At 49.5% G+C, this 25,236-nt stretch overlaps 1 protein-coding gene across 6 annotated transcripts in view; it reads left to right on the plus strand.

Moving 5' to 3' along the window:
- The window catches only part of Lar (tyrosine-protein phosphatase Lar), a 219,864-nt gene that overhangs the window by 169,215 nt on the left and 25,413 nt on the right, over positions 1–25,236 (plus strand). For all 6 annotated transcript variants that reach the window (XM_076823994.1, XM_076823999.1, XM_076823997.1 and 3 more), the window contains one exon: positions 17,582–17,764. In XM_076823994.1, coding sequence (XP_076680109.1) covers positions 17,582–17,764 — 183 coding nt within the window. The remainder of the gene's footprint in view (positions 1–17,581; positions 17,765–25,236) is intronic.

A 25,236-nucleotide genomic window follows, 5' to 3' on the forward strand; every position in this document is an offset into this window, starting at 1 on the left:
TAAAATTAATTATCGAGCTGCGACGAAGACGAGGACGACGACGTCTCGGCGGTACTCCCCACCGTAGGCGAGACGAAAGTGGGCTGCGAGTTCGGTTGGCGGTGGCGAGAACGACGACGACGACAACGGCAGCACGGATAGCAATGATAGGGCTGAGCAAGATACCAGGGGATGGCATCCCGATGAGAGATAGCGGAAAGGGGAAGAGGCATGGAAATTCTACCGGCTGCGGCTGGCTTTGCGATTGAATGACTGGCTGACTAGTTGCGAGGTCTTACTACGTCGGCACGTCAGCCGCGACGGCAGCTACGGTCGAATTTTACCAGTGGTTTTCGACTAATGACGCAAACACGTAGAATAGTCGAAGCGTACGTTGGAAAATTGCTAGAGTAACCAGTTCCCGGCCGAGTTACGAGTCGGTTTAACCTCTTTCCTTTCCCGCACAGGATCCAGGAAACCGTTCCAGATTCATGACCCTCGACGCGTCGCGTCGAGACGCGTCGTCCTGCGCTTTCCCGCTTAAGAGTTATCCACGCTTTCGTTCCGTTCGCTCGAGATAAAGCCTTTTCCAAGATGATACATCCAATTACCGGGTTCCTCTCGGCCCCGGAAATTCTCGGAAATTCAGAAAATTGGAGATGTCTCGGTATTTCGGTATATCAGCGTTTTCAACGATTTCAACGTTTTCAGCGTTTTCAGCAGACTGCCGGCCCCCTTCCTCCCCTCCGCCCCCGGTTTCGTCATTTTACAATTACGGCTACTCGACTCCGGTTGGGATCGATACCTCCTCTCGGTTTCGGGCTTCGATCGCGCAACGACACGCGTCTCTGGCTCTCCGTGCTGGCCAATGATCGCCGATAACCTCTTTGTTAACTGGGCCCCCGGTGTGCATTTACTCCTCGGCTGCTTTGTTCTTCGATGAAACGCGCTTATCGATTCGTGACAAAACCGTGTTTGTCGCCGAGCCGTACGAGTGGAATGGAATTTATTTCGAACTAAACGATCGCTGTAACGAGCCGCTTCTGTCAGCTCCTCCCCGGCTTTCGCGAACGCGCCGCGTCATTTTTTTTTTTTCTTTTCTTTCTATTTGTCGTAACCGCGGGCGAACGATCATAATTCAACGTCGTAAAATGAGAACGAGAAAGTAAAAGGGGGCAGAAATCCTCCTCCACGGAGAATAAATTGCTGGATTTTCAGATTTATCGGCGCGATCGCTCTTATAACAGAGGAAGTAGTAAACACCGTTTATGGACAGCCGCTATTCAACCGGCCAATATAACGCATCGTACCTCTTCCGTGGGATATAATCTAAAATTCGTTCGTGGCACAATTTCAACATCGGACCGCGATCGATATTAAAGTCCATTAAACCGGTAACCCGCGCTAACGGGTTTCAGTCGCCGTGTCTGACCCGTACGCGGGTTGTTCCACTCGACGGCCCCGCTCGCGCCAAGGTATTAAGTAGTAATCTCCAGGCATGATCGGGCCGCGCTCTGCCGTCCGATAAAAGCGACTAGAAAAAACGATCCAAAGGCTGGGGGTTCTCGCGCTACTTTCCCCCATTACCGGCCCCCTATCTGCGAAATTTAATACATTTATGCGAACGAACGTCGGATATTGCGCGTATTTTCATTGAGTCCGCGGCACCACGGCGGAAAATTAGTCGGGACAATTTTCCCGCTTCTATCTTCGATCGAGGGAAAAGGCCGAATGGAGGGCGGAGGGGAGAAGAAGAGCCGTTACTGCGAGTAGTAGTCCCGTTAAGGGGGGAGGGGAAAGGTTGGTCCATCGAATCGAAAGGTGGTCGTCCACGGGCTGTTTTTCGACAGCGGTGTGGGAGGTTACGTCCCTCTCTCCCGTTATCGGGAATATCGGAAACGAGCAGACGGAACACGCGTGATATTCCTCCGTTGCGACGGGTGGAAAGCAGAGTTTGATAAATTTAAAATTTTCAAAGAAACCGTGGGAGGGAGGACGGGAGGGTAAGCGCGTTGGTAATGCTTTTCAATCTTCGTGGCTGGACAGCGCTCGCCCAGTTTTACCGGAGTGTTGGGCAAGCGGAGGCATTAAGTAGTAATTTCCAGGCATGAGCGGACGGCAAGTTGGAGCACTCGGCTTGAGCTAGAACGGTACGCAAAAAGCGAATTAAAAGAGAGGGGCTGCCGTGGCCAGTGGTTCCGCCAATCACTTTAAAAGGATCGCCGTTTCGCGCGGCCACGTAACGATCGTTACGGCCGTTAAAGCGGAATCGACGGCGATTCGCTTTTAACCCCGTTCAACGTCGGACCCATGCGCCGAACGGGTGACAGTGAATAATTTCGCGTTCCCTGTGAACGTTTCGTGTCCGGCAGACGCGGTAGTAATAAAATACGCAGCGTACTCGAGCGCAGATATAAGCTTGCTTAAATCAGGTATTTATCTTTCTCTCTAGCGCTCTCTTCTTCGTCTCCTTCGAGAGAGAGAGGGAGATGGATCTGGTGTTTAAAAGTACAAGGATAGTAAAAGCAAAGGATATCGATCGCGAATCGTTGGCTGCTTTGGTTTTAACGAAGAAACAAATCATCCGGGGAGCCTGAATTTTTCCATTGTCGGCGTTGTCGGCACGAGAGCGCGCACGATGCCCTTTTCACGGTCTTTCGGTTCGCTCCACTTTTTCTCCCGCCTTTTTCCCGTTCTATCCCACCCCCTCGTTTCTCCGCCTCCGACGCCGTCCTTACAGCGGCACAAAAGCCTTCGAAAAATATGTCAGGTCGAACAAAACGAGGCAGCAGCGGCGAGAGGAGCCAGACTCCGCGGCAGCAACAAGAACGGCCGGCCAGTCGAGAACGGACAGAGAAGCAGTGGCTTTGCGCGAATACAAGAGTGAAAAGAAAAACGGAGACCCGCCGCGTATCGGCCATCTTCTACGATCCGTGAGGACGGACATCCGGGTGTAGGAAGTACAAATAAACATCCCTTTCCCTTCGTACCAACTACAGCCACCGTCAAGTAGTTGCAGCGTTACTCGTTTTCTCCCAGCTTTCCCGACTGCTTGCCCGCAAACCTACAGGCTTATCTTCTTCTTCCTTTCCATCCTCCCTACATCTCTCTCTTCCGCTCTCCTTTACTCTCCTTCCTTCTGCCTCGTAAATCGTCCACCTTCCTTTTCTTTGCCGGCCGGTCCTTTATACGGTCGGCTGTCTCTTCGTCTAGCACCCACTGTCGGTCCGGTTGAAAAGTATTCTGTCCTTACCAGCTCGTTAAGGATACGCGCCCTCTGGACCCACGGATTGTATCGAATCGAGGGGTGAAATTGCGAGGCTCCGAGTACGGTCTGGTCTCTCCTCGATGTCATCCTCCCTGTCCCTTTGCCGCGCAATAAAAACAGGGCGGCCCGGTGATCTCTTGTACGATACATTTCGCGTCTCTGTTTCGCCGGGCGAAATATTTTTTTATGAAAACAACGGTCACGTTTTCGGAATCGACACAGCCCGAGCGTGTGAAAACAATCGGAAAATGCCCGGTGACGCGAGCTCGAACAAACACGACCCCTTGTCCCTATAAAGCAGCCTTCTCGATACACGGGCGCGCTTTAATTCGAGGAGGGTTTTCTCTAAGCTTTGGTCGGTGTGCAGCCACGAGAAAGCAGCGACAGCACGATTTTCATGAATAATAAAAAGGACGAAGTGCTCGTGAGCCGCCTCTCGTTGGACCACCCCCAACGATCTATCCATCGTTTCCCTCAGAGGGAACAATGTTTTTTCATTCTCCTCAAAATATGCTAGCCTCAGGCTCTCGATGTTGCTCCCTTCCCCGTAGGATTCTCGGGGCATCGACGCGACGCCATCGGCTTCGGGGGCAGATTTTCCAAGATTTCAATGCTCTCGATGCCTTGCCTGCTTCTCATTTTCGGTTAGTTGCGACGCTGCCCGAGTCCCCGACAGTCGGCGGGCGAACGCAGCGGAATGCTATGCATTGTGTTTCATTGTTTATTAAGTTTTCTCGGTCGAGAAGCAAAGGAGCGCCGTAGAGCGGAAAATAAGGGAGCAGGAATTTTTGAAATAACGAACAAAGCTGCCGCGTGCGAGAGAAAAGTTGGGGAGAATGGTAGACGGTAGTAATCGTGCTTGAACGAAAGCCGCTTCACGGAATCCACTTTCTTTATCGTTCCAGCCATCTACTTCGCTAATAGTTTTTCAATCGGTTCCTTCGATCGAAAATTAAGAGGTCATTAAAGAGCCTTCCAAGTATTTTCCGTGCCCCGGACTTCTTGCTCGTTCTCGAGTCCCACGGAAGTTACCGTAAGGTCTGCAAACTATTGCTTCATAACCTTCCAATCCCCTGAACGAACGAGCTTATTACGCCTGGAGCTTAACGAGCTCTGATTGACCGCAACAAGCAAGACGTCTTCTTCGCCCCTCTGGCCTGCACCTAATACCCATGGCTTCTTCGTTTTCGAGTTCTCGCGGCATTTAACGATCGAACGGATTACTGTTTCCCCAGTTTCCCGCGATTCTCCCCGCAAGAATTTCCAAAGAATAACTGGAGATTGTTCCGACTCCGAGTGCTCCACGGTGGCCCGGTACGATCGCGACAGGTTCGAGGGCAATCAAGGAACTTTGACGAAAGAGTTGATTACGTTTCGGGCTTAACGAAGCCTGATTCGTCAGACAGGCAGGCAAGTCCATCCTCATCCCTCGGTGTTTTCCGTTTAACGCAATAAAGCTTGTTCCGCGAATGTTTTAAAGGTATTCAGCCCGTCCATTTTATCCGTGGCGCTTTCCGCGTTTCCTCCGGTTACTCTTTTTTTTCCCTTTCTCCTTTTTTGTTCTCCCCGCTGCCTTTTTCCGCGCTTTCTCCTCTTGCTTACACCACTCCCTTGGCCTCCCATTCGCTGACGCGTCTCAGACATTAGCTGGCATTCTCTGGCACATTCCCTTCTTTCGCCGTCTCATCCCCTTTTCCTTCCTACCGCCGCGCCACGCCGCGCCGAGCCGAAGCCCTGAGCAAGCTTTTGTTGAGCTTTTGATGGAGAGATTCCGCGCTTTGCCACGCTTGTCTGGAGCTTCCTTCTTTCCCCCAGTTTCTCCCTTTTTCCTCGCGGCGCTGCCGCGCCGCGCCGGCTGGCGACGTTCTGTCCCTAATTTCTCACGATCGAAAGCCTCGCTACAGGCTATTCGGCAACTTCTCCATGTTTAAGGGGAAAAAACTGTGTTTGCCGAGAGCTTATTACCCACGGCGGAACAGCGACAAACAAAAGGTGGATGCGGGCGCGGCGGCGCTTTCACGGGGAAATAATACTCGAAAATAGCGCGGAGGAATGTCGTTGGGATACGCGGGAATAATCATTGGGCCGGGTAACGGGCAGGCCTTTAAAAGAATTCTCTCGGCGCTTTTCCGCGATCGTTTCCGCAGTGACTAGAACGTAACCTGCATTACCGTGTCTATCGGCTGAAAAAGTTTCGTCCTCTGTGGTGCAGATTCGCCTGCGCCCGTCTCTCCAAGTTCGCGAGCTCGTATCCAGCGCGCGGCACCAATTTTAAACTGTCCAGAGGATTCAGAGGAATTTTTGTTCCCGTTAAACGGCACGGTCGAATACACGGGGGGTCGTCCGCCAGCGGAAGAAAAGGGAAAATAAAAGCATTCCCGGGGGCTGGCTGCTTATGAATTACTTAAGAATACGAGCGCGCCGCTGAATCGGCGTATTTACGGGGGGCTGCTTTCTTCCGGAGGCAAGTTTTTTTCTGAAAGCCCTCAGGGAAACTGCATTCGCGTTGCTTGCCCAAAGTGGCTACCTTCGTTCCTTCAGCACGCGGAAATAGCGAAAACAGCGAAAACATGCTGGCTAGACCACTTACATCAGCCGCCCCCGTTCCCATCAGCCAACAGCTCTCTCCGGAGAATAGATCGAATCGTACGAATCGAGGGTTAAAAGACAGTCAACAATGCCGCCAGTCGGGATATCAGGGGCCGATTTTTTGCGGCGGAATGACTTCGCTTTGACGAGCTTGTGTTCCGCCATCTGACACGAACCTCGTCATCTAACAGAACACATTACGAAGCTGCTGGACCAACGGAGGTAGATCTCGGCCTGTCTGTTGATGCCCCCTGGGGATGGAAAAGCTATGACCCGCAAATTTCATTAACACCTGCCATCCGAGATACCGTTGTTCATAACTCAGTCGCCCAATTGTGGAGGCCGCGTTAAATTCACAGAGCGTCGCACAGTGGTCTAATTCGCTAAAAAGCTGGCCAAAATGCAGTTTTCAAAGTATAAAACAGCGTTTTGCTACTATGGCATATTTGTTATATACATTGCAATGTAACAAATACTGTTTGCAAAATTAAAATACAGTAATCAGTTATTATTATATAAAGCTTCGAAGTTGGCTTAATTTCTTGGTCCTTAATGTCTTGATATTTCTATCATTTTTAATGTATCACGCAAAGTTTCATTGAAGGAATTCATTTGTGAAATGTTTTACCATTAAAATATGTGTTATAAACATTAAATTTGCGTAGCAGTAGTCCAAAATATTTGTAAATTCTTCATTTCAAGTACACTGCCTAGAAGGATATGCAACTGAAAATTTTGCTATAATTTGCTACCCTATAAGATATTAAGAGGGTCTTCTACAGTTACAGACAATTTTTTGCATTCTCCGGAATTTTTTTTATAACGAAACTATGAAACTTCTTCCATTGACGTTTTTTTACATGTATTTGTTCATTTTTCAACAATACTTAGAAATTTTTACAATGAGAAATAATGAAAATTGGTGGCAGTACAGAGCCTCGTACGCAAAAGGGTGTACCGAAAGGATGTTCTCATTACTCTCATAAAATCTCAAGATCTACTTAACCGATTTCATTCAAATTTGGTGTGTATCTTCAATACACATGTTACTATAACCCGTACTAGAATGAAGTCAAGATTATTATTTTTTTCTACTTTTCTTTACTCTGGAAATGTTAACAAAAAAACTATTTTCAAAAATCTTCTAAAATGAAATTATACTTAATTCATTATTTTGAATGCTTCTTTTTTGAGCGAAAACAGAGAAATCATCACGTTTTACGAAAAAAATACGTAAAAGACAATATTTATGCAAGCGGTATTACATCCTCCATTATGAATTTTCTATTTTCGATGACACATTTGATATCAGCGACCTCGAAAACCCTTGTATACCAATTTCTCTAAAAATCGGAAGATGCCTTCATATTTTGGCCAGCTATTTGGCGAATTAGACCACTGTGCGTCGCCTCTCGCCTCTCGCTTCTGCCCTCGTGGATAGTTTAAGAGAGGCGCCACGAAGAACGTGCAACGGGTGAATATAATCCGAGGTCCGGGTCCTCGGTTTTTAATATTCGTTGCTTTACAACCGGCGTATATTAGACGCGTGAGAATTGCGTTTCTATTTGTCTCGGTTAATACTCTGCTGCTTACCGATCCGAAGTCAAGCGACTTAATAACAGCGAGAACGGGGAATGGAAATTCCCCGGTCGGGCGAAATGGCCTCTGTAATTGCTATCGCGGCTATTCTCTTGGAATCCCTAGGGAGCGGATTATTCTTAGATCGAAGCTATCGGAAAGGGAAGATCGCGAGGGGAGGAAAATTCGAAGGTGAACGAATGGGCGAGCGATTGGGTCGGGGGTCGAGATCGGGAACGGGGTCGAGCCACCGCCGCGAAAAGCGTGCAAGCTCCCGTCCATTCGGAGCTTAATTCACCGAGAAATACCGGATGTCCATTAGTCGGCGAACCTGTTTCAACCGCGACCGCCAAAACTGAACTCTCCACTCGCCTACGCACTCACCAACCCTCACCGACACCCCCCTACACGCAGAAAACACGCACAGCACGCGCGCCCGTCCAAGCGACCCGCAATTCTCCCGTAAACCTCCCAGCGACTAACCCATTCGGCATTTTCTCTAATGCACCGGATTAATTAGTTGATGGACCAACGAATATTTGATATTCTGCTCCCGATATTTACATTTATTTCGGTGAGTGCCCCGTATCGGTGCGCAAATTTGCGATAACGTTAATATGCGCTCGCCAATCCGGCTGTAATGCGAATTTAATTTTTTCCCTGTAAGTCAAATTTGCCCGCCGCGTCATTCGTTCCCCATAAATTCCCTCCGGGCAGTTGCAACGCTAGAGTAGAGGCCCGACGACAGCATTGATTCGGCAAATTACTGGGATTTCCAAATGAACTAGTATCGATCGCTCTCCTCTCTGGCCACTTGCAATTGTTTCGGATAGCTACTAAGTAGTGTTCACTGGGGGAACTTGCAAACGATGCCTCGACTATTGCAATCGGTAACCTAGTAACGGATGCAGACGTCGCGTCGATTCACTGTGCATCGGGTACGTCGATGATTTAGCGGCTCCTCCGAGTCAATAGATTTCGTACTCGCGGACCGAAAATTCGACGCATTGATACGAGCCGGCGCGTTATCTAACTGCTGCGCGGCGCCAGCGTTTCGGCATCTGATGAAATCAAATTACTGGCCTTAGAATTCGCGGTCTATTTGTCTCCCAGCGAGTGTGTGTTTTCGTCGAAATCAGTCGTGCGCGCCGAGGAAACCGATCCTAGGGAAGCAACATCAGCCAATCGCCTCGTAACCGCCCCGCGAGCGATACCGCCGGCGAGAATAAACGGCGAATTCACGTAATAGATAATAATCGTCAAGGGTAAATGCCGCGCCGCCGCGCAGTACGCCGTTAGCGTTTTTCCGCGCGTAAGCAAACCGTCTATCCCTCTCTCTTCCCCATTAAATTATCAAACATCGAGGTACGAGGTTTTGCACTTTAATCACCGGTGTTCCCTGCTACCCCTCCATTTGCCTTGCCATCGATAACGCGAATTCCCCATCACTTTCCCTTTTTCGCGTGGAAAATGTATTTCCGAAAACCAGGCTGCGTCTGTCAAGCGCGTTTATAAATGACGCTGGTCGCAGACCGTGCGCCCGCTAGCCGAGATGCTTGACAGACAAACCTGAAATTTCGAAATTCAAATCGCGCACGCGACCATGCGGATAGAAACTCTTTGAGAAAATCGGCGTTTGTTTGCACGGTTCTGGGGGGAACGAAATTTTCCCCAGCTTACGTCCCGTTCTTTTCGGTGTGTGCGTAAACAAAAAAAAAAAAACCTCAAAGCTGCCGCGACCAGTGTACACAGAAGGAGAACGTCCAAACGCAAACACCGGTATTACCGACTCCCGGTTTGTTTGCAAATCGTTACTGGCCACCCTTTCGGCCATTTTCGTGGGATTTCCACGGTGCCGAGAAATCCGGCAAGTACGTCGCCGCGAGCGTAAAAACGAGAGAGAACAGTCTCCTCCAAGGCTCTTTCGAGGGCTCTCTCGGAAGTTGGATAAATAAAAGCACGATGACGTTCGACGGAAAGTTTTGCCGATGTCCTTCTACGCGGACGTGTCGGCAGGAAAGCACGCACAACAAAGCGTACGCGTTACAGCGGTACGAAGCAGGAGGGGTGAACTGTCCAAGCGGAGGCAAGATATGTATGTACGTATACATGTACATACGTACTGGAAACCGAGTCGAGCATCTTTCCCCGTTCTCTGTTGTTTTCTTTTTCAGCCACGTCCCTCTGGATTAAGCGTAATGCATTTACCAGTGGACCCTCTGCTTTATCCATTATGTATTCCAATTCCTTTGAAACTCCTTTCTTCGAATCTTCTCCGCACCGACAAGCTTCTCCGCGCGGCGGTTCGCTTGCTTTCCAACGAAACAGAGGAACGGTTATCATCTCGCATTTATTATCGTGCCCCGAAACTATGCTCGCCGATCGGGATGCAGCGCGACGCGAATAGCGATCGTTTCACGCGAAACGATTGCCTGCCGGTATTATAGGAGGGGTGTGGTAGCGGTGACCTCCTTCAAGCATCGATGAAATAATTAATTGATAGCCATGGGGATACTACAGTGTCTCTGAAAGGCGAACGCGATTGAAATGGAAAAAAACATTGGTAAACTTTGAGTTTCCGATCAGCAAAGCCCAACTTTGTTCCCCTGTATTTCCTCCTCTTCTCCTCTCTTCGCCTCTCTCCTATTTTCTTCCTCTTCCCTTCTCTTCTATTCTCCACTCGCCCCTCTACCCTCCTCCCTCTGCTACCTCGATATCAGTTCTCTGCCGATAAAGTTTCCGCGGGCACTTTATATTCACGATATTGTAATCGAATGAATAAATACGAGCTCCGCCGTAAGTCGTTCCGTCAAACATGCATAAATCGTACAGCTACTATTAATTGATAAGAACGAGGTAAGAGCGGTATCGACGGTCGGTTCAGAATGAAAAGCTTCAACAGGCTTGTGCTCCTTCCTTTCTCGTTGTTAGCAACATCGTGCCTCCTCTTCATCGGCTTTCCCTCCCCCATTCTTTTCTTCTTCTTCTTTTTTTTTTTTCTTAACGACCCACCTACCCACTGAATACGAGACCCGGTTTCGTTTCTTCTGGCCGACCGTAATGAGCACAGAATTAATTACGAGAGCAAAAGACGATTTAGGGTGGCTTTCTCCCAGCGTCCTCTACCTTCCATCTTTCATTCGAGACGAGTTTGGTCTTTAGAGCCTAATCCCCTAGAGTCAGTACTCGAAACCGAGCCACTTGGTGCAAGTCCTCGTTAAGATGAGTTGGCTCGAATCGTTCTTGAGAGGATAGCTTGAATATTGTGAGACCCTCTTCATACGGCATTACACCACCTGCTGCTGACATCGTATCGCTGTCCCGCCATCTCTGAGTTCCTCGCGTCGGCGGCGCGACCCGGCGCGTTCATACTGATCGCGAATGCCGTTCCACGAGCTCCGGAGAAGAAGCTTGGAACGAAAAAGTTCCCCCTAACCATGTCCGTCAATTAAAACTCCACCGCAGCTGAGAAACCCGAGAAGGCTTTAACGAGAAATCAATGCCACGTGTATCATTATTTTCCACCGGCTGTTTAAAAAATTGCACTTCAACCCTGACGAAGCGATAGCCGCGAAGCCGCGTGCGCGCACGTGAAAGGAAGCAATTTTTCTTTCCTTCTTTTTATAATATATAACTTTAATTCCTCGATTCCTCGATTCCGCTCCACGGGATTTCCCCTTTGAAAACGTTGAGATTTCTGGAAAACTCATCCCACCGCGAGCTCGGCCGAGTTCGCGAAGTCTGGCGAAGGGAAAACACTTCTTTTTTTTACAGACGATCGCCGGGTACCGTACAATTTCGAGCGACTCCCCTTTTACCGGGCCCCCCCTCTCCCTCTCTCGTTTCTCGCGAATTTAATTCTCCGATTTCACCGACGCTTATTCCGTCCGCTTCGTTTTCGACCGATTTACGTGTTCGTCCTTCGGCCGAAGGGGCTCTTTTTCCGTGAACCCAGCCAATTTCCCATAGATCGATTTCTCTCGAGATGACGTAAGGCTGCGGGGTGCGAGGCAGTCTATACGCTTTACGTATGCAGGTACACACACGCGCAGGTACCTATGCGCGCACACAAGCCACGCGAATTTCCATATACACGTACATAGAGATATGTATGTCCACCAGGAGGGAAGCGCCGCGGCTGCAGCTGGATCGTCGCATGCACTTGAATTATGAAAGCGCGTTTGCACGGGACTTTTACGGGGAATTTTAACCGGTATAGTTTATTGGCTCGTTCCTTATTGAGCCTTCCTTTTCCGCAGCACTGACAGGAACGTATTAATTCCTGTTTCCGCATCGTCAGCCGGCCACCAATTTCCTACCGGCCGATCACGCACGAAACCTTTCTACTCGTACGTTCGGTCAGCCGAAACCGCTGTGAAATTTCGCCGGGCGAGCGCGCCGCTGCACGGCACGGCGGAAGGGCACGCTCTTGAAGAAGAATGCGAATTTAATTCCCTCCGCTTTGATGGCCGACGTATACCGCAAGGAAAAGTCTATGGATAAAAAAGCGAGAGGGCAAGCCGGAAGAAGAGAGGGGGATGCACGGTGGTGGTGGCGGCATCGGCGTCTCGTATCGAACGTAATTACGGTTGCGGCACCCGTCCCCTACCCCTGCTGCCATTCTCCATGTAGAGAAACATCCGTTGCGAACCGCAAGGCAGCCGCTGCCGCGCCAATACTTCGTAAATTGAACTACCCGCTTGCCTCCGGGTTCCGGGGGTGCTGCGGGGGTATTCCGAGGGTGGCGAACGTCGAGCTTGAAACTCTTCGGGTCGACGTCTTGCGCGCAGATTTTCGAGACACTTCTCTCCTCTCTCTCCCCGCCTATGGCATTCGGCTATCGTTTCAGCTGAGCGTCGTTTCTGAATGAAAGTTTTCAAGTGTTTGGGGACAGGCAAGTGGGCCGGGGAGGCTGTTGGCGTCTCCATAGGGATTGGAAGTTGAAACCCAAGCGGGGGCAAGCCGACGGTGGTCGGTGGTGGTCGGTGCGCGCTGGCCGTGTAGAAAGAGCAGAGGAAAGAAGGAGCAGCTCGGTTAAGGCGGACAGACTTGGAAGGAAATTGGCAGAGTGGCCCGACGAAAGGTTCGTCGAGCTTCTCTCCCCGTTTCTCCGCTCTTTTTCTGGCCACGGCGCCGCGCGCCGTACAGTATGATGGCTTTGTTCGCGCGTACTGCTCCGCCAGCTAGGGAAAATTGCGATTTATCAGCGTGCACGCTTGTCACGGGACGGCGTATTCTCTGGAAAGCTTCTGCAAAGATTTTCATCGCGCAGAAACATATTCGACCCTGTCGCGAAACCAGCGGACGGTACCAACGCTACGTTGCCGCTTCCACCTCGATAAGTTCCTCGGGGATAAGCTCCCAAGGTACCGCATAAACCCTTCTTGTTTCCTCGCAAACTTACCGTGAATATTTTACTCTGAAATATCTGCGCTCCCAACGATCCAACTTTCGACCGGTGCAAACTCTTAATCGATTTCGCAGCAAATTTTCTAATTACGCTCTTCCATTATTCCCCAGTTTTTTTTCTCATATTTCCGCGGGGCCCTTCTACCCTTCGCCGGCGAATAGTCGCTCGGCTCTGCCAGTCACGTTTCCCCATCAAAATGTAGATGTAGTAGACCAACAGCCAGAGAACGCGTATTATTTTTTCGCCCGATCCTAAGCGTTATTTATGCCCGCCGCTGTGGTTGCCTGATTTTTAAAATCCCAGCAGCTCGGCAACACGCAGGCCGCGGCCGCCCTAACGCCCAGCCGCCTGGCCTGGTCGTTATTATTTCCGTATCACGTCGGCAGGGATTTTCACGCGGAGCGAAAGGCCCCCGCCGCCACCCCCCGTTCCACTGCGCGATTCCTTCCCACCTCCATGACACACCTCGATATTTCAATGAATTTAACCTCACTCCCGCGTTCCATTTCGAGAATCCAACGATTCCAAGGATCGACGATCCTAAATCGTTTTGCATTTACTTGGATGCCAGTGCTTGAGGGTGGTTTCTCATCGCCGATACCATATCGGTGGCGCGATTCCCCACGTGTCCCCAGAAACGTTCAACAATCTCTTACGTTTGCCGAGGAAAACGAAGGAAATGGATCACCTGTTGCTTAATATCGCGACACCGTCTCGCTAAGCATACAATTTACTCGTGGCCGTTTGCTAGCTCCTGTACAGATGCGCTAGTTGCAAGGGAAATAAATCAAGGCGAAGGAGGATTGATTTCTACTATACCGCGGGACGTGGCGGCCCTAGTAACCTCCTCGCGTAACCTTCCTTTTTACCTCCATCGCTTAAGTGTTCTGTTCTTTCTGGAGAATTCATTGCCCCGGCGGTATCTAAGTGACTTTTCGCGAGAGATATGGGCGCAGTCAAGAGATATAGCTCCCTCTGTGGCTGTGCAATTCGCGTCTCGGAAATTATTAACTTTATACGTGCAGTGCTAAGGGCTCTAAGAAATGCAGGAGAATCGCGCCTCGGCGAGGGAGGGAAGAGAGGAGGGATATCGAGAGCTCCCCCTGCGCGTTTTCACTGCGAATTACTTTGCGCATCGGTGTAAAACGGATAAGCGTCGCTACCTCGAGACGTGACTGGACGAGACGAAAGAAAGTCCCGAAGAGCGGGTACAAACGAGTCCCCGAAGTAATCGCACCCTCGTTATCGTGTTCGACGTGGCAGTCTATGGTCTGCGCTGCCGTTTTCATCGTCCTTGCGAGATCATGGGATCGCCGGCCGTGACGCGATTGCAAACAGGTCTCTATCCACCGCCCGAGAGGAACGTGGTTCCGCTCTTCTTACGATCGCGAGGCAAACGAAGCGGCAAAGCCCCGGTTCATTTAGTGCCGCGCCGCGCGGCGTTTCAGTCTCAATCGACGATCCGAGAGGGAAAGCCGACAACACGTAGCAAATGGATCGACAGATCGTTGGAGAGACATGTTCCAGCGCGCCTTCTGGGTCCCGGTGCCCCACCACCCACGGTTAGGGGCCAAAACGTTGATCGAAGGTGATTGACGAATCGGTAAGAACAATAGCTTAACCAAGAAGAAGGTGGTGCTGGTTGTTGCTGAGAGGATAGCGTCGGCGTCGGGTTGTATTGTTGGCGGTGGTTAGTAAAAGCGGTGGCAAGGGAAGGAATTGTTTGTCGCGAGCAGGATCTCAGGCGAGGGTAAAAGGGAGAGGGAGCTGCGAGCTTTCCAGGATGACTGCAGGGGTGGGAAAGTCTGTGGACGATTTCTATTGTCGGCCATGAACGCTCACGGTCGCCGATATAATTGGCGCCGCCCTGCCGGATAACTCGAACGATAACGAGGACAAAAGAAGCCGCGTCGCAGAAGAAAACAATGGAAGAAGATCCGCTGAAAGTACCCAGGAACGGCGAGCGAGCTCTTCGGTGCACGATGACACGGCGCGGCGGCTCCACTGAATCTGACAGAATTCAACGGACTTGGATTTCCAGCTTGGTCGCGTAAACTCCTTGCGAGAGACTTGCTCTTCCCTGCAGTCGAGCAGCCACCTCCCAGCGAAAACGCTAACGATTCTTCGCGTTAATTGTACTCGCCGACGAGGGCGGAGAGAAAAATCCAAGGACGCGAGGATGGACGCGAATTTTCACAACTACCGACTCCCTCGGGCTTCTGCTATCGCCCAACGAAAATAATCTTTCCGCCGCGATGCATTCGAAGCGCAAAAAGAGAAAAACAGAAAGAAGGGTTCGTGTTTTCGTTGAGTTGGCTAGAATGCACCAAGGTGGACGGTACAGGAGAGGAGCCGAGAGCATTCTCTTCCGCGTCTTTAAAATTATGCAGGGATTTACGGCAAATGCCTTTTTCCGAAGGCGTACTCTCCTCGCTCACTGTTGTATTCCGGAGGAGTTAAGTGGGTCAGCATTTTCTTAACTCCGAACACGTCGCGGGAGATTGTAAATCGTAATTGCGTTGTAGAATCCGAATAAAGGTACGTACTAATCGTAATAATTGACGAACAGAGAAAAGCCACGAAAGGTGATAAATATTTCCCGCGATATTGCATTAATTTATAAATAGAAAAGAACACAAAATTATACACCAGAGATGTAATAGAACGTGAACGTAATATGTAGGTACTTGCGTTGGAGAATGTTTCGATGCCGAGTGGTGTGGTCACGTAATCCCAAAACACGCGCAACGCTCGTCACTTGTTATCACTTCAGCGGGTATGAGTCGAATGACGACTGTTGATATCGGCGGGAACCACGATGCGGGGTGCGGTTCCGCCAGCCCCCCCTACCACTCAAATTTCCTTCTCCGAGAAATTTTACTTACTGTATTTAATATATACGCGGGCAGAAGCCATGCGAATTTTTTGCGCTCGTCCTGGTGGAAGCACAGAAGCGACTATTATTTTGCCGACTTTTTATAAGTCACTAATACCATTTAATTGACGCGGATATTCCCTGTACAGTGTACGTGTATCGTTGCAGGAAAAATTCCCTCCGGTGGCAGAAACGATAGGCACCTCGTTTCGCGAGATAGACGAGTGATTTGGATAAAAAAAGAAAACACGAGAACGTGCGTAGACCACTCGAAGCCCCGAAGCTGATTCGAAAAGTTTGCCGTTTTCGTCTCGTCTGACACGCGATGAATCGTACGCGATCCAACAGGTTCTTCCGACTTAAAATGTATTAGGGAGTGGAAGAGACGGCCGGATCAAAGTTGGCCAAAGTCCTACGGCGAGCAAGTTCGGGCGCCAGTTCCGATTGCTCTTTTAATTGACGAGATTATAAAAGAGCGATTTACGGAGAACCGCCGTCAGGCATTGCCGATGGTAATTGGAGTTTGGTCGTCGACTGTCTTCGGCAACTTTCACCCCGTTCGTAGACCTTGGTGATAATTTGGCGACGCTTACAATGAACGTCATGGTTCCGACGACGTTTGCGTCTCCTAGGAGCTTTCTCGCGTAGGTATCGCCGAGCGATACTTTCGCCAACGACACCAAAGTTAACGAAGAATTAAGGGCCACAAGCACTTCCGAACAACCCGTCTAATTATCGCTGGCGTCCAAGATTTCCCAACGTACCTAATGACGACGTTAAGGTTCCCTCGAAAGTGGAGCGAGTTTTTAATTAATCCCATGTGACGTAGTTATCAGTAAATTTTAATTAAAAAATGTGAAAAGAAAAATTGTCAAGGGGCTGGCTCGAAATGCGTAAGCCCCATTGAAATGGAACCAGGACTACGCGAAGTTGTTCGAAACTTGGAGTGCAACATCCTCGAACTTAAATTTAACTACGAGTTCACCTTAAGGATTAACGTAGTATCGTCGTAATTACGTGAAGAACGAGGACAATGTAAGGTTGCGCCGCGGCCGCGCGCGTTTCGGAACAAGTCAAATTAATCTCGTCTTGCCGTAACGACTTTCAAACGGAATCTCTCGCGCGCCACTTGTCCGCTCTCGTCACTCCTAATTTGCCGTTTCAATTGAATTGATCGCATATTCCTGACATGGTATATCTGATAGGTACATTAACGCGTCACTGATTTCGAATGCGATCGTTCGCTTATTTATTTGCGGCCTGATTTGATTAGCCAGTTGAATTATTAAGGAGAGACCCAGCCGGTGTCGCATCTGTCGAACCGTGAGGACGGAAATATTACAAATCGATCAAGTTCTTGCGACGCCCCGGGGAATAGAAATTTCGAGACATCGACCGGCCACGGCGGTCCTCCAGTGCTGTTCCATCCCCTTGCCGTCCTCTCTTCCTCAATAAACCGTTTTACGAACTTTTTCCGGTATATTGAATTCTGATTCCATTCCCGAACACTCGGACACCGGTATATCCGGTCGCATCTACCCGGTATCAGTGAGCCGTCTTCACGGAGACGAAGCCTCTGTTTCCCGTGCCGTGAGATGGGAATAGGAATAGGATATCCTCGCACTTCCAATGGCTTTTCTTAACTTTCGATCCCGCGGGACTGACCGCGGGATGCCGGGCTTCGATCCGGTGCCAATTCTATGCCAGCCACGTGCAGGCATTACTTTCGTACCGTCTGCCGTTCCACCCACATAGGCGCTGCTCGTATAATCGACCTATCGAGATTTCGGTTCCCGCGGCCAGCCCCGATAGCTATTGATCACGATATGCGATCGACTCGCAACAGCCTCGCTCATACCTCTCCATTGTCTTACTGTTACAGCGGAGAAATTACCAAACGGATTCCCCTTGATATCTCAAGCGCCGACAACGAAAGTGGTGGAAATAGGCCATAACGCGGTGCTGCTCTGCACGGCCGTAGGTTCACCGCCCCCCATCATATCCTGGGCACGAGACATGCTGCCAATCGACACCACCAATCCACGCTACACGGTTACGGACTCAGGTAAGCGAGCCAGCCTCGTTCTCTTCTACGTTCTCTTTTCCAGGGACGAGAAACACCAATGGCCGCGTAGGTAAATCACTTGGCGATCGAGTATATTAACGGAGATAAAGAGGATGAGCCTGGCTGTGGGGAAACGAGTAAAGGGGGCGAGTAAAGTGGATAGGATCGAGGGGGGTGCGTAAAAGATCGAAGGGAGGAAAAATATGGATGGCGGATAGATCGAAGATGTTTTACCGTGGAGTACCGCCAGGTAACAATAGGCTGAAGCCCGGTGGCGCGTGTCATATCTCGTCGAGTGCCAGAGTGCGTAAGTCACTGTCAACTCGCGGCAGCGTTGATCGAGTGGTCACGCGATATGGGAACATCCAGCGCATCCATCTCGTTCGCCGAGAGCGCGCACCTGCTCTGCGAGCCAAGTACACATCGTGTCTGGCCATACCGTGGGTCGATACCATCGACGTTATTCGATAGAGTTGTTGAAGATCCAAGACCGTTGACGAAACCTACAGGACTGTAGAACTACCGATTCACGTTTCATCCATAATTCTACTGGAAATCGGTCTATTGTACATGGAGGATGCAACCACGAGCGACGGCCAGCTGCTCGTTAGTTTCTCTCCTCACGCGTAGGGGAAACCTTTGGTTTGCATTTTTTCGTCGTCAATTTTTGGTTTTTAGCTGTAATGAATTGTTCTATATTCAGAGTAGGTGTTTGCTTCTTCTAGGTGCTTGAACTAGCGGGGTAGGGTTTTACCCCGCACGGCTATGCCCCAAGATGTAAGCACCTACACTTTTGGTTACAGCTAGATATGAAAATGACAACAATCGGCCACGATCTTCAAAATATAATAGAATTAGAGACTGTTAAGGGGGTACTCTAGTGTAACTGTCCGTTTTTCAACGCTATCTTCGGGAATTTATTTAACAAAAACTATAAGTTTATACTATCTGGCGTTTTGCCTGCATATTATGGTATGTTTGAAGTAATACTCGGAATTTTTTGAATTTTTTATCTATATATATAAAAGAAGAAGTCCTGACTGACTGACTCATCAACGATCAGCTCAAACGGTTTAACCTAGGAGCGTGGAATTTGGAAGGTATATTGTTTTCTTGACTTAGGCACCCACTAAGGAAGGATTTTTGGAAATTCCATCCCCAAAGGGGTGAAAATTGATAAAAAAAAATTTCTCCGACTCCCTAATATCTCTTAGACTCGATTAGATATAAACTTGGTTTTTACTCACAAAGATTGCCCACTCAAATGTGTAAAAACCAATTTCAGGATTTTTCCCTAACCAACCCCTAAGGGGTTGAAAGAATTTTTTGGAGAAGCTTGCGCCACCGACTGTATGTGCGATAAAAAAGTTCAAGAAAATTCTGAGTATTACTTCAAACATCCCTTAATGTGCAGGCAAAACGCCAGATAGTATAAACTGATAGTTTTTGTTAAATAAATTCCCGAAGATGACGTTGAAAAACGGGTAGTTACACTAGAGTACCCCCTTAACAGATATCTTCATGTAGCTTACATTCTAATTACCAAAACCGCATATAGTCCACTTGAAGTCAGTCGAAAATAAGATCAGAGCACTTAGAAACAGAATAAATTTAATATTTCGCTGGAGCCTACGTATTTCGTCACGAATCTCTAGTGACTAACAGTTCAATATGGCGGAAAACAATTACCAAACTCGCGTGGGCTTCCTTTCATTTATTTTCAGGATTAAGTATGGTATACGGTTTTGCCCTGGTACACGGTTTTGTACAGGTTTACCCTATGTGCCACCGCACATTCCTCGACAGCTCTCTAACTACTGCCGTCGCATCAACCGACCTATACTACTTGCGCCATTCGGCGCGCACTCGATAGGATTTAACGAACTGGATGAAACGACCGCGGCAGCACATCAATGGATACTCTCGAAAATTTTTACACGGACCTCCCACAGCCTCGCGAGTGTTCTCGAGAAAGCTATGCAATGAAAAACAGCAGCGGATCTCGGGATCGAACCGAGTGGGCCCCGTGCAATCCGCGTCCCGCGGAAACCATGCCGGTGTGTTTGGTCAACGAACGGAACGCGAAATGTCGAAGACAGAGGTTGGATGTTAAGGAGAAACGGGGCGATCGGGGAAATATAATTCGCGATAACTGCGAGAACGAAGGAGCGCGAACGAGTAAACGGGCATCGACTCTACATATAGTACTCTATACGGTGCACCCGGGGCTGTTTCGCTAGCGCACGGTGTAACCTATTATCATTACTTTTCTGTAGCGGCTTGCTACGTACGTGAACGTACACACACGTCTATATAACGTTCACTTTGTTTTTATCGCAATGGCGGTATCATTATCGAGCGGCACGTCACGTAATACCGTCGTGCACTTGCCCGACTATCTTTACGGCGGCCGGGCCCGGCGCAGTTTGCCGCGACGTGAAAAGTGTACATTAGATGCAGGGAAGCCGACTGCATACACGCTAGTATCGCACGTCCAGATACGTGTACGTGCATGCGTTATGCATGTGCATCCTGCGTGCGCTTCGCGCGTCGAGTACAGGCTCCTCCATAAAATTGCTCACGAGCCGAGCATTCGATGATACTCGACTCTCTCCGCCGAGACAACATTGATAAAAGCAAGCTTCCCTCGATTAGATGGGAGCATCGGGTGGCTCGTAAATTACGCATCTCACCCTGGTCGATTCCTATTACTCGACGTACTGGGGCGTTCGACGACGTAACGTTTGGAACAATCGTTGCCGTATGCGTGGCACGTATAAACGGGTACATCGCGTGCGAGCGTGCCTGCGTGCGTGCGTGCGTGCGTGCCTGTCGCCATGTCGCGGCCTCCGCTCCGCCTGGTCGCATGCGGAGACGCGCATCTGCAGCCATCTTACAGGAGAATCGGGCGAGGGAACTCCACCAAGAGGAATGCCCCCCAGCAGGGAATTTCTTGGAGCGGAAATTTGATCGGAATACGACTGCCGGACTTGCGATTTTGACCGACGCGATAGGGTCGCAGCGGTACGATAGCTCGGAAGATGGAAAAACTGGCATCCGCCGCGGAGAAGGCAGGGAGAAAGAGGAGAGGGCAGAGAATGACAAGCTCGAAGCGGAAAGCATTCCCCTCTAGTCGCATCAGTCACTCGGTCGCTCCCTTAACGTTATTCGCGTGTCTTCGTAGCAGCTCCACCCCCCCCACGCCCACCCCCGTCAATACCCTTTAGAAGCCTGGCGCCGCGCCGCGCCACCACCATACGGCACCGCCGCTACGTATATCCCATAAAATATACGGCTTAATGTATTGCAAAAAGTACAGGACGAGGGCAATGTACTTTCCGCGTGTATCCGCGTACTAACTTCCGCGAAAAGAAAATGGATGTACGTGAAATAGCGTAAAGGGAGAGAGAGAGAGAGAGAGAGGACGACGCAGCGAGAAGAAATGGGAGACAAAGTGTTGCCGCCGTACGTCGCGGATGGTAACGCGTTCAACGACTAAAAGTCGTAAAGCAGCTCCCCGCGTTAACGAAGCACGCTGCCTCCTCATCCAGGCTTTTTGTAACTTTCGAAAAGAGGTTACTGCCTCTTTTACTACATGGAAAAACTGGACGCCTGGCGTCTACGCGTTATTCAAATTCCCGGGGAATTAAATTTGCCGGCTACAATTCTGCCATTGCCGGGCGTGGCTTGACGTTGAAGTTTTAAGGAAACATCTAACGCGCCGCTATTGTCAGACGTCTGCCAGCCCATTGTTTGCATTCATTTGCAGGAGTAGGTGTACTTCCCATTTACTTTAACAACATCAAAGCATCGTTTGCCTGTTGTGGGACGGCGCGACGAACGTCGAAACTGCAAACTCCAATGTCTAGGTATGTACCGGCAGTGTCAGGCGTCCGTTGCTGAATTTTCCGAAATCCCATCGAAAGTAGATGGAGGGAGGGGTGGTCCAGCGGAGGAAACTTCACGAGCGTCATTCTGGTGTCCTTGTTGGCACGGGTGCATCGAAAGTCTGGGGAAAAGCGGCCAAGGCGAAAGCGGTGGCCCGGGCGCAGCGGGCGAACTTAATACCAAAATTCTTCGCGGTAAAGCGAACAAAAGGCGGAGGGAAATGGAAAACGGGGGCGGCGTTACACGCTCGGACAATGCGGTCGCGGATCTCCATTTCCGTTTATCGCGTAAACGAGACAAATTAATTAAAGTTAGACAGGGCAGGTAGCAGCGTCCGCAGCGTATTAAAATAACGGCCGTTTTGGTGGACGCCGTTGACCGGGCACTTTACGATAATTGAAGAGAATTAAACTCGCGCAGATTCGCCAGCACGCGAGGTAAACCAATTTAACGTTTTATTAAACCTTCGCTGGCGGATTTACTGAACGACAGTGGTACCGTGACCTCTTTTATCGGGCACGGGGTCGCGTGTCGCGTTGGCGAAGCGAGAAATTCTTGCCAAACCGTCCGGCTGCGAAGGATGCGGCACATAGTTAGGGAATGCCCGGACCAAGGAGGAGCCGTCCGCATCGGGAATCGTTGAATTATATTTTCCAGTCGGGGGCCGTAAAACCGCGGGAGGAGGCAGGTGGGGTGGAGAGAAGGGCAAGGTAAAAGCGTAGGAGGGCAGTTAACGCTTCGTCAACACTCGTAAAATTTCCAGCATTAAAGCTGCGAGGCTTGATGAGCAGAAGGCTTGAACTTGGAAACAAGCCCGGAGCTGCTAGCGGCGGTGCTTAACACCTGCCCTGGGATTCTCGGCGTTCGTCCGTTCTTTCGGACCAGCCGGGGCCCCTTATCGCCGTTTCTTCTCGGCAGCCTGCACACCTCTCGCCTATTCCCCTCTTAATTCCCGGCATAATATCCCGATCGTTTCGAAACTTGTGTAATTGTCCGTAACGATAATGTCGGACTGCGCGGAGCGAGGAGAGGAGAACGCGCTCGGAAGCTTGGAAATCGCCGTAATAACCGAGCAGAAGCAACTGAAGGAGCTGGAGGGACGAAAAGCAAAGCGAACCGAAAACGTGTTATGTATTTACGATTGCTCCTGTTCCCGCTCGATTATTCTGGATATCGCGCGAGCGACGCTCAGCCCTAATCGGGCAAACGAACCGACGTAAACGGTGACTGGGTGCTGAAAATTTGACGAGCCAACGGGTGCAATGGTTTTTAAGTAGGAGCAAAGAGAAGGTTTAACGTTTCGCCTCGACATTCGTAAAATATTCCCGGCTAAAGTTTCTCGAGTGGCAGGGAGGAAGGACAAAGTTCGAAACATGCCCGAAGTAAAACGAGCTCGTCTTAACACCTGTGCTGGAATTCTCCTCGTTCGCGTTCGTCCGGTCTCCTACCCCCCCTGGCCAACCCTTTTCTCACACGTTACGCCAGCTATACCGACGCAACGCGACCCGACCCGACGATCTTCTCCTTTTCCACTGTGTTTCCCACCGGCCTAAACCCCTTACGCCCACATCCACTGGCCCCGCGCCTTCCTCAATGCTCCCCACGGGCCATTAGACCTCCCTTTCCCTACGGGGGTTGACTTATGACGCCGCCGGCTATACGGAAGGGGGATTGAGTAAGTTACCTCTCCTCCGCTTATATTCTTGCCTTCTCTCGCGGCCAGACGCAGCCGCTGCGCGAGAAGAAAAGGCGCGGGGACCGGGAGGTGGAAGCACGCTTGCGGAGCTCGATAGATTCCAGATCCGTCTGGACCATCACGGGGGAGAGAGAGAAAAAAAAGCGGCAACAGTTAAACGCGTTGGAAAATTTGTCTCGTCGACGGAGGAATTTTAATTTCGAGTCCGTTCCGCTCCGCGTGACTCGTGCTCGCAAGAAACAAGGAGCAGCTCGCGTCCCTCCGTTTGCATACAATTAACGAATCGTGCCATTGCGCGCGCGAATAAAACAGCAAAGAGGTGTGGGAACGTCAACGAGTAATTCGATTTCCTTTCCGCGGAGCAATGCACTTGGCGAACCGACGTGGCTGCTTCACATCCCCGCGAAAGACGTTACGTGCCCGCATAATCTTCGCGTCTCCCGTCATTCTCTCTTATATCAGCTAAAGGAAGCGCTTCTGACGTGACGTACGCCGCTCCCCCTTCTAAATCGCGACGAGCGTTCTCGGGAATGGAACGGGACGAGTACAGAGTACGGCCCCGGTACAGAGGTGCCTCGCTCCAATGTAATCATATTTTCTGTTTGTATCTTGACCGAATCGAACGGGGAGCACTGGGAATGAATAATGCCCGACCCATTTGCTGGCCGATTTCGCTTCGCTGCGAACAGTCGCGTCGCGTTGCGTCGCACAGTGGTCTAATTCGCCAAAAAGCTGGCCAAACTGCAATTTTCAAAGTATAAAACAGCGTTTTGCTACTATGGCACATTTGTTACATACATTGCAATGTAACGAATACTGTTTGAAAAATTAAAATACAGTAATCAGTTATTATTATATAAACCTTCGAAGTTGGCTTAATTTCTTGGTCCTTAATGTCTTGATATTTCTATCATTTTTAATGTATCACACAAAGTGAATAGAAGGATATGCAACTGAAAAATTTTGCTATAATTTGCTACCCTATAAGATATTAAGAGGGTCTTCTACAGTTATAGACAATTTTTTGCATTCTCCGGATTTTTTTTTATGACGAAACTATGAAACTTCTTCCATTGACGTTTTTTTACATGTATTTGTTGATTTTTCAACAATACTTAGAAATTTTTACAATGAGAAATAATGAAAATTGGTGGCAGTACAGAGCCTCGTACGCAAAAGGGTGTACCGAAATGATATTCTCATTGCTCTCATAAAATCTCAAGATCTACTTAACCGATTTCATTCAAATTCGGTGTGTATCTTCAATACACATGTTGCTATAGCCCGTAAATGAAATTATACTTAATTCATTATTTTGAATGCTTCTTTTTTTGAGCGAAAACAGAGAAATCATCACGTTTTACGAAAAAAATACGTAAAAGACAATATTTATGCAAGCGGTATTACACCCTCCATTATGAATTTTATATTTTCGATGACACATTTGATATCAGCGACCTCGAAAACCCTTGTATACCAATTTCTCTACAAATCGGAAGATGCCTTCATATTTTGGCCAGCTTTTTGGCGAATTAGACCACTGTGCGTCGTCTGCCTCACACGAGCGCGGCAACGTTTCTCGATAATTATAATTTACTTCTTTACCCGGTCGATACGTGGCTGTGGGGCCAGGTATAATTGTAAAGCACGATTAAAGAGCACGAGAAAGGGAGGCAACGAATCTTTTCTCCATTTCCCTCGAGGTGATAGGAGAAAAGGAAAGGAAGAAGGAACGGAGCGGAAGGCTGTAGCCCCGAGGTAAACATATTTTCTGTTTGCATTCTATCTCAATCGAATCGACCTAACCCAGACCGATGCGCGCCCGTCTTTCGAAGTCATCACCCACATCGGTCCCTATCTGTATTCGTTTCCTGCCGTATCTTCCCGG

This window comes from Andrena cerasifolii, chromosome 12 (assembly GCF_050908995.1).
Source record: "Andrena cerasifolii isolate SP2316 chromosome 12, iyAndCera1_principal, whole genome shotgun sequence".
Taxonomy (NCBI): Eukaryota; Metazoa; Arthropoda; class Insecta; order Hymenoptera; family Andrenidae; genus Andrena; species Andrena cerasifolii.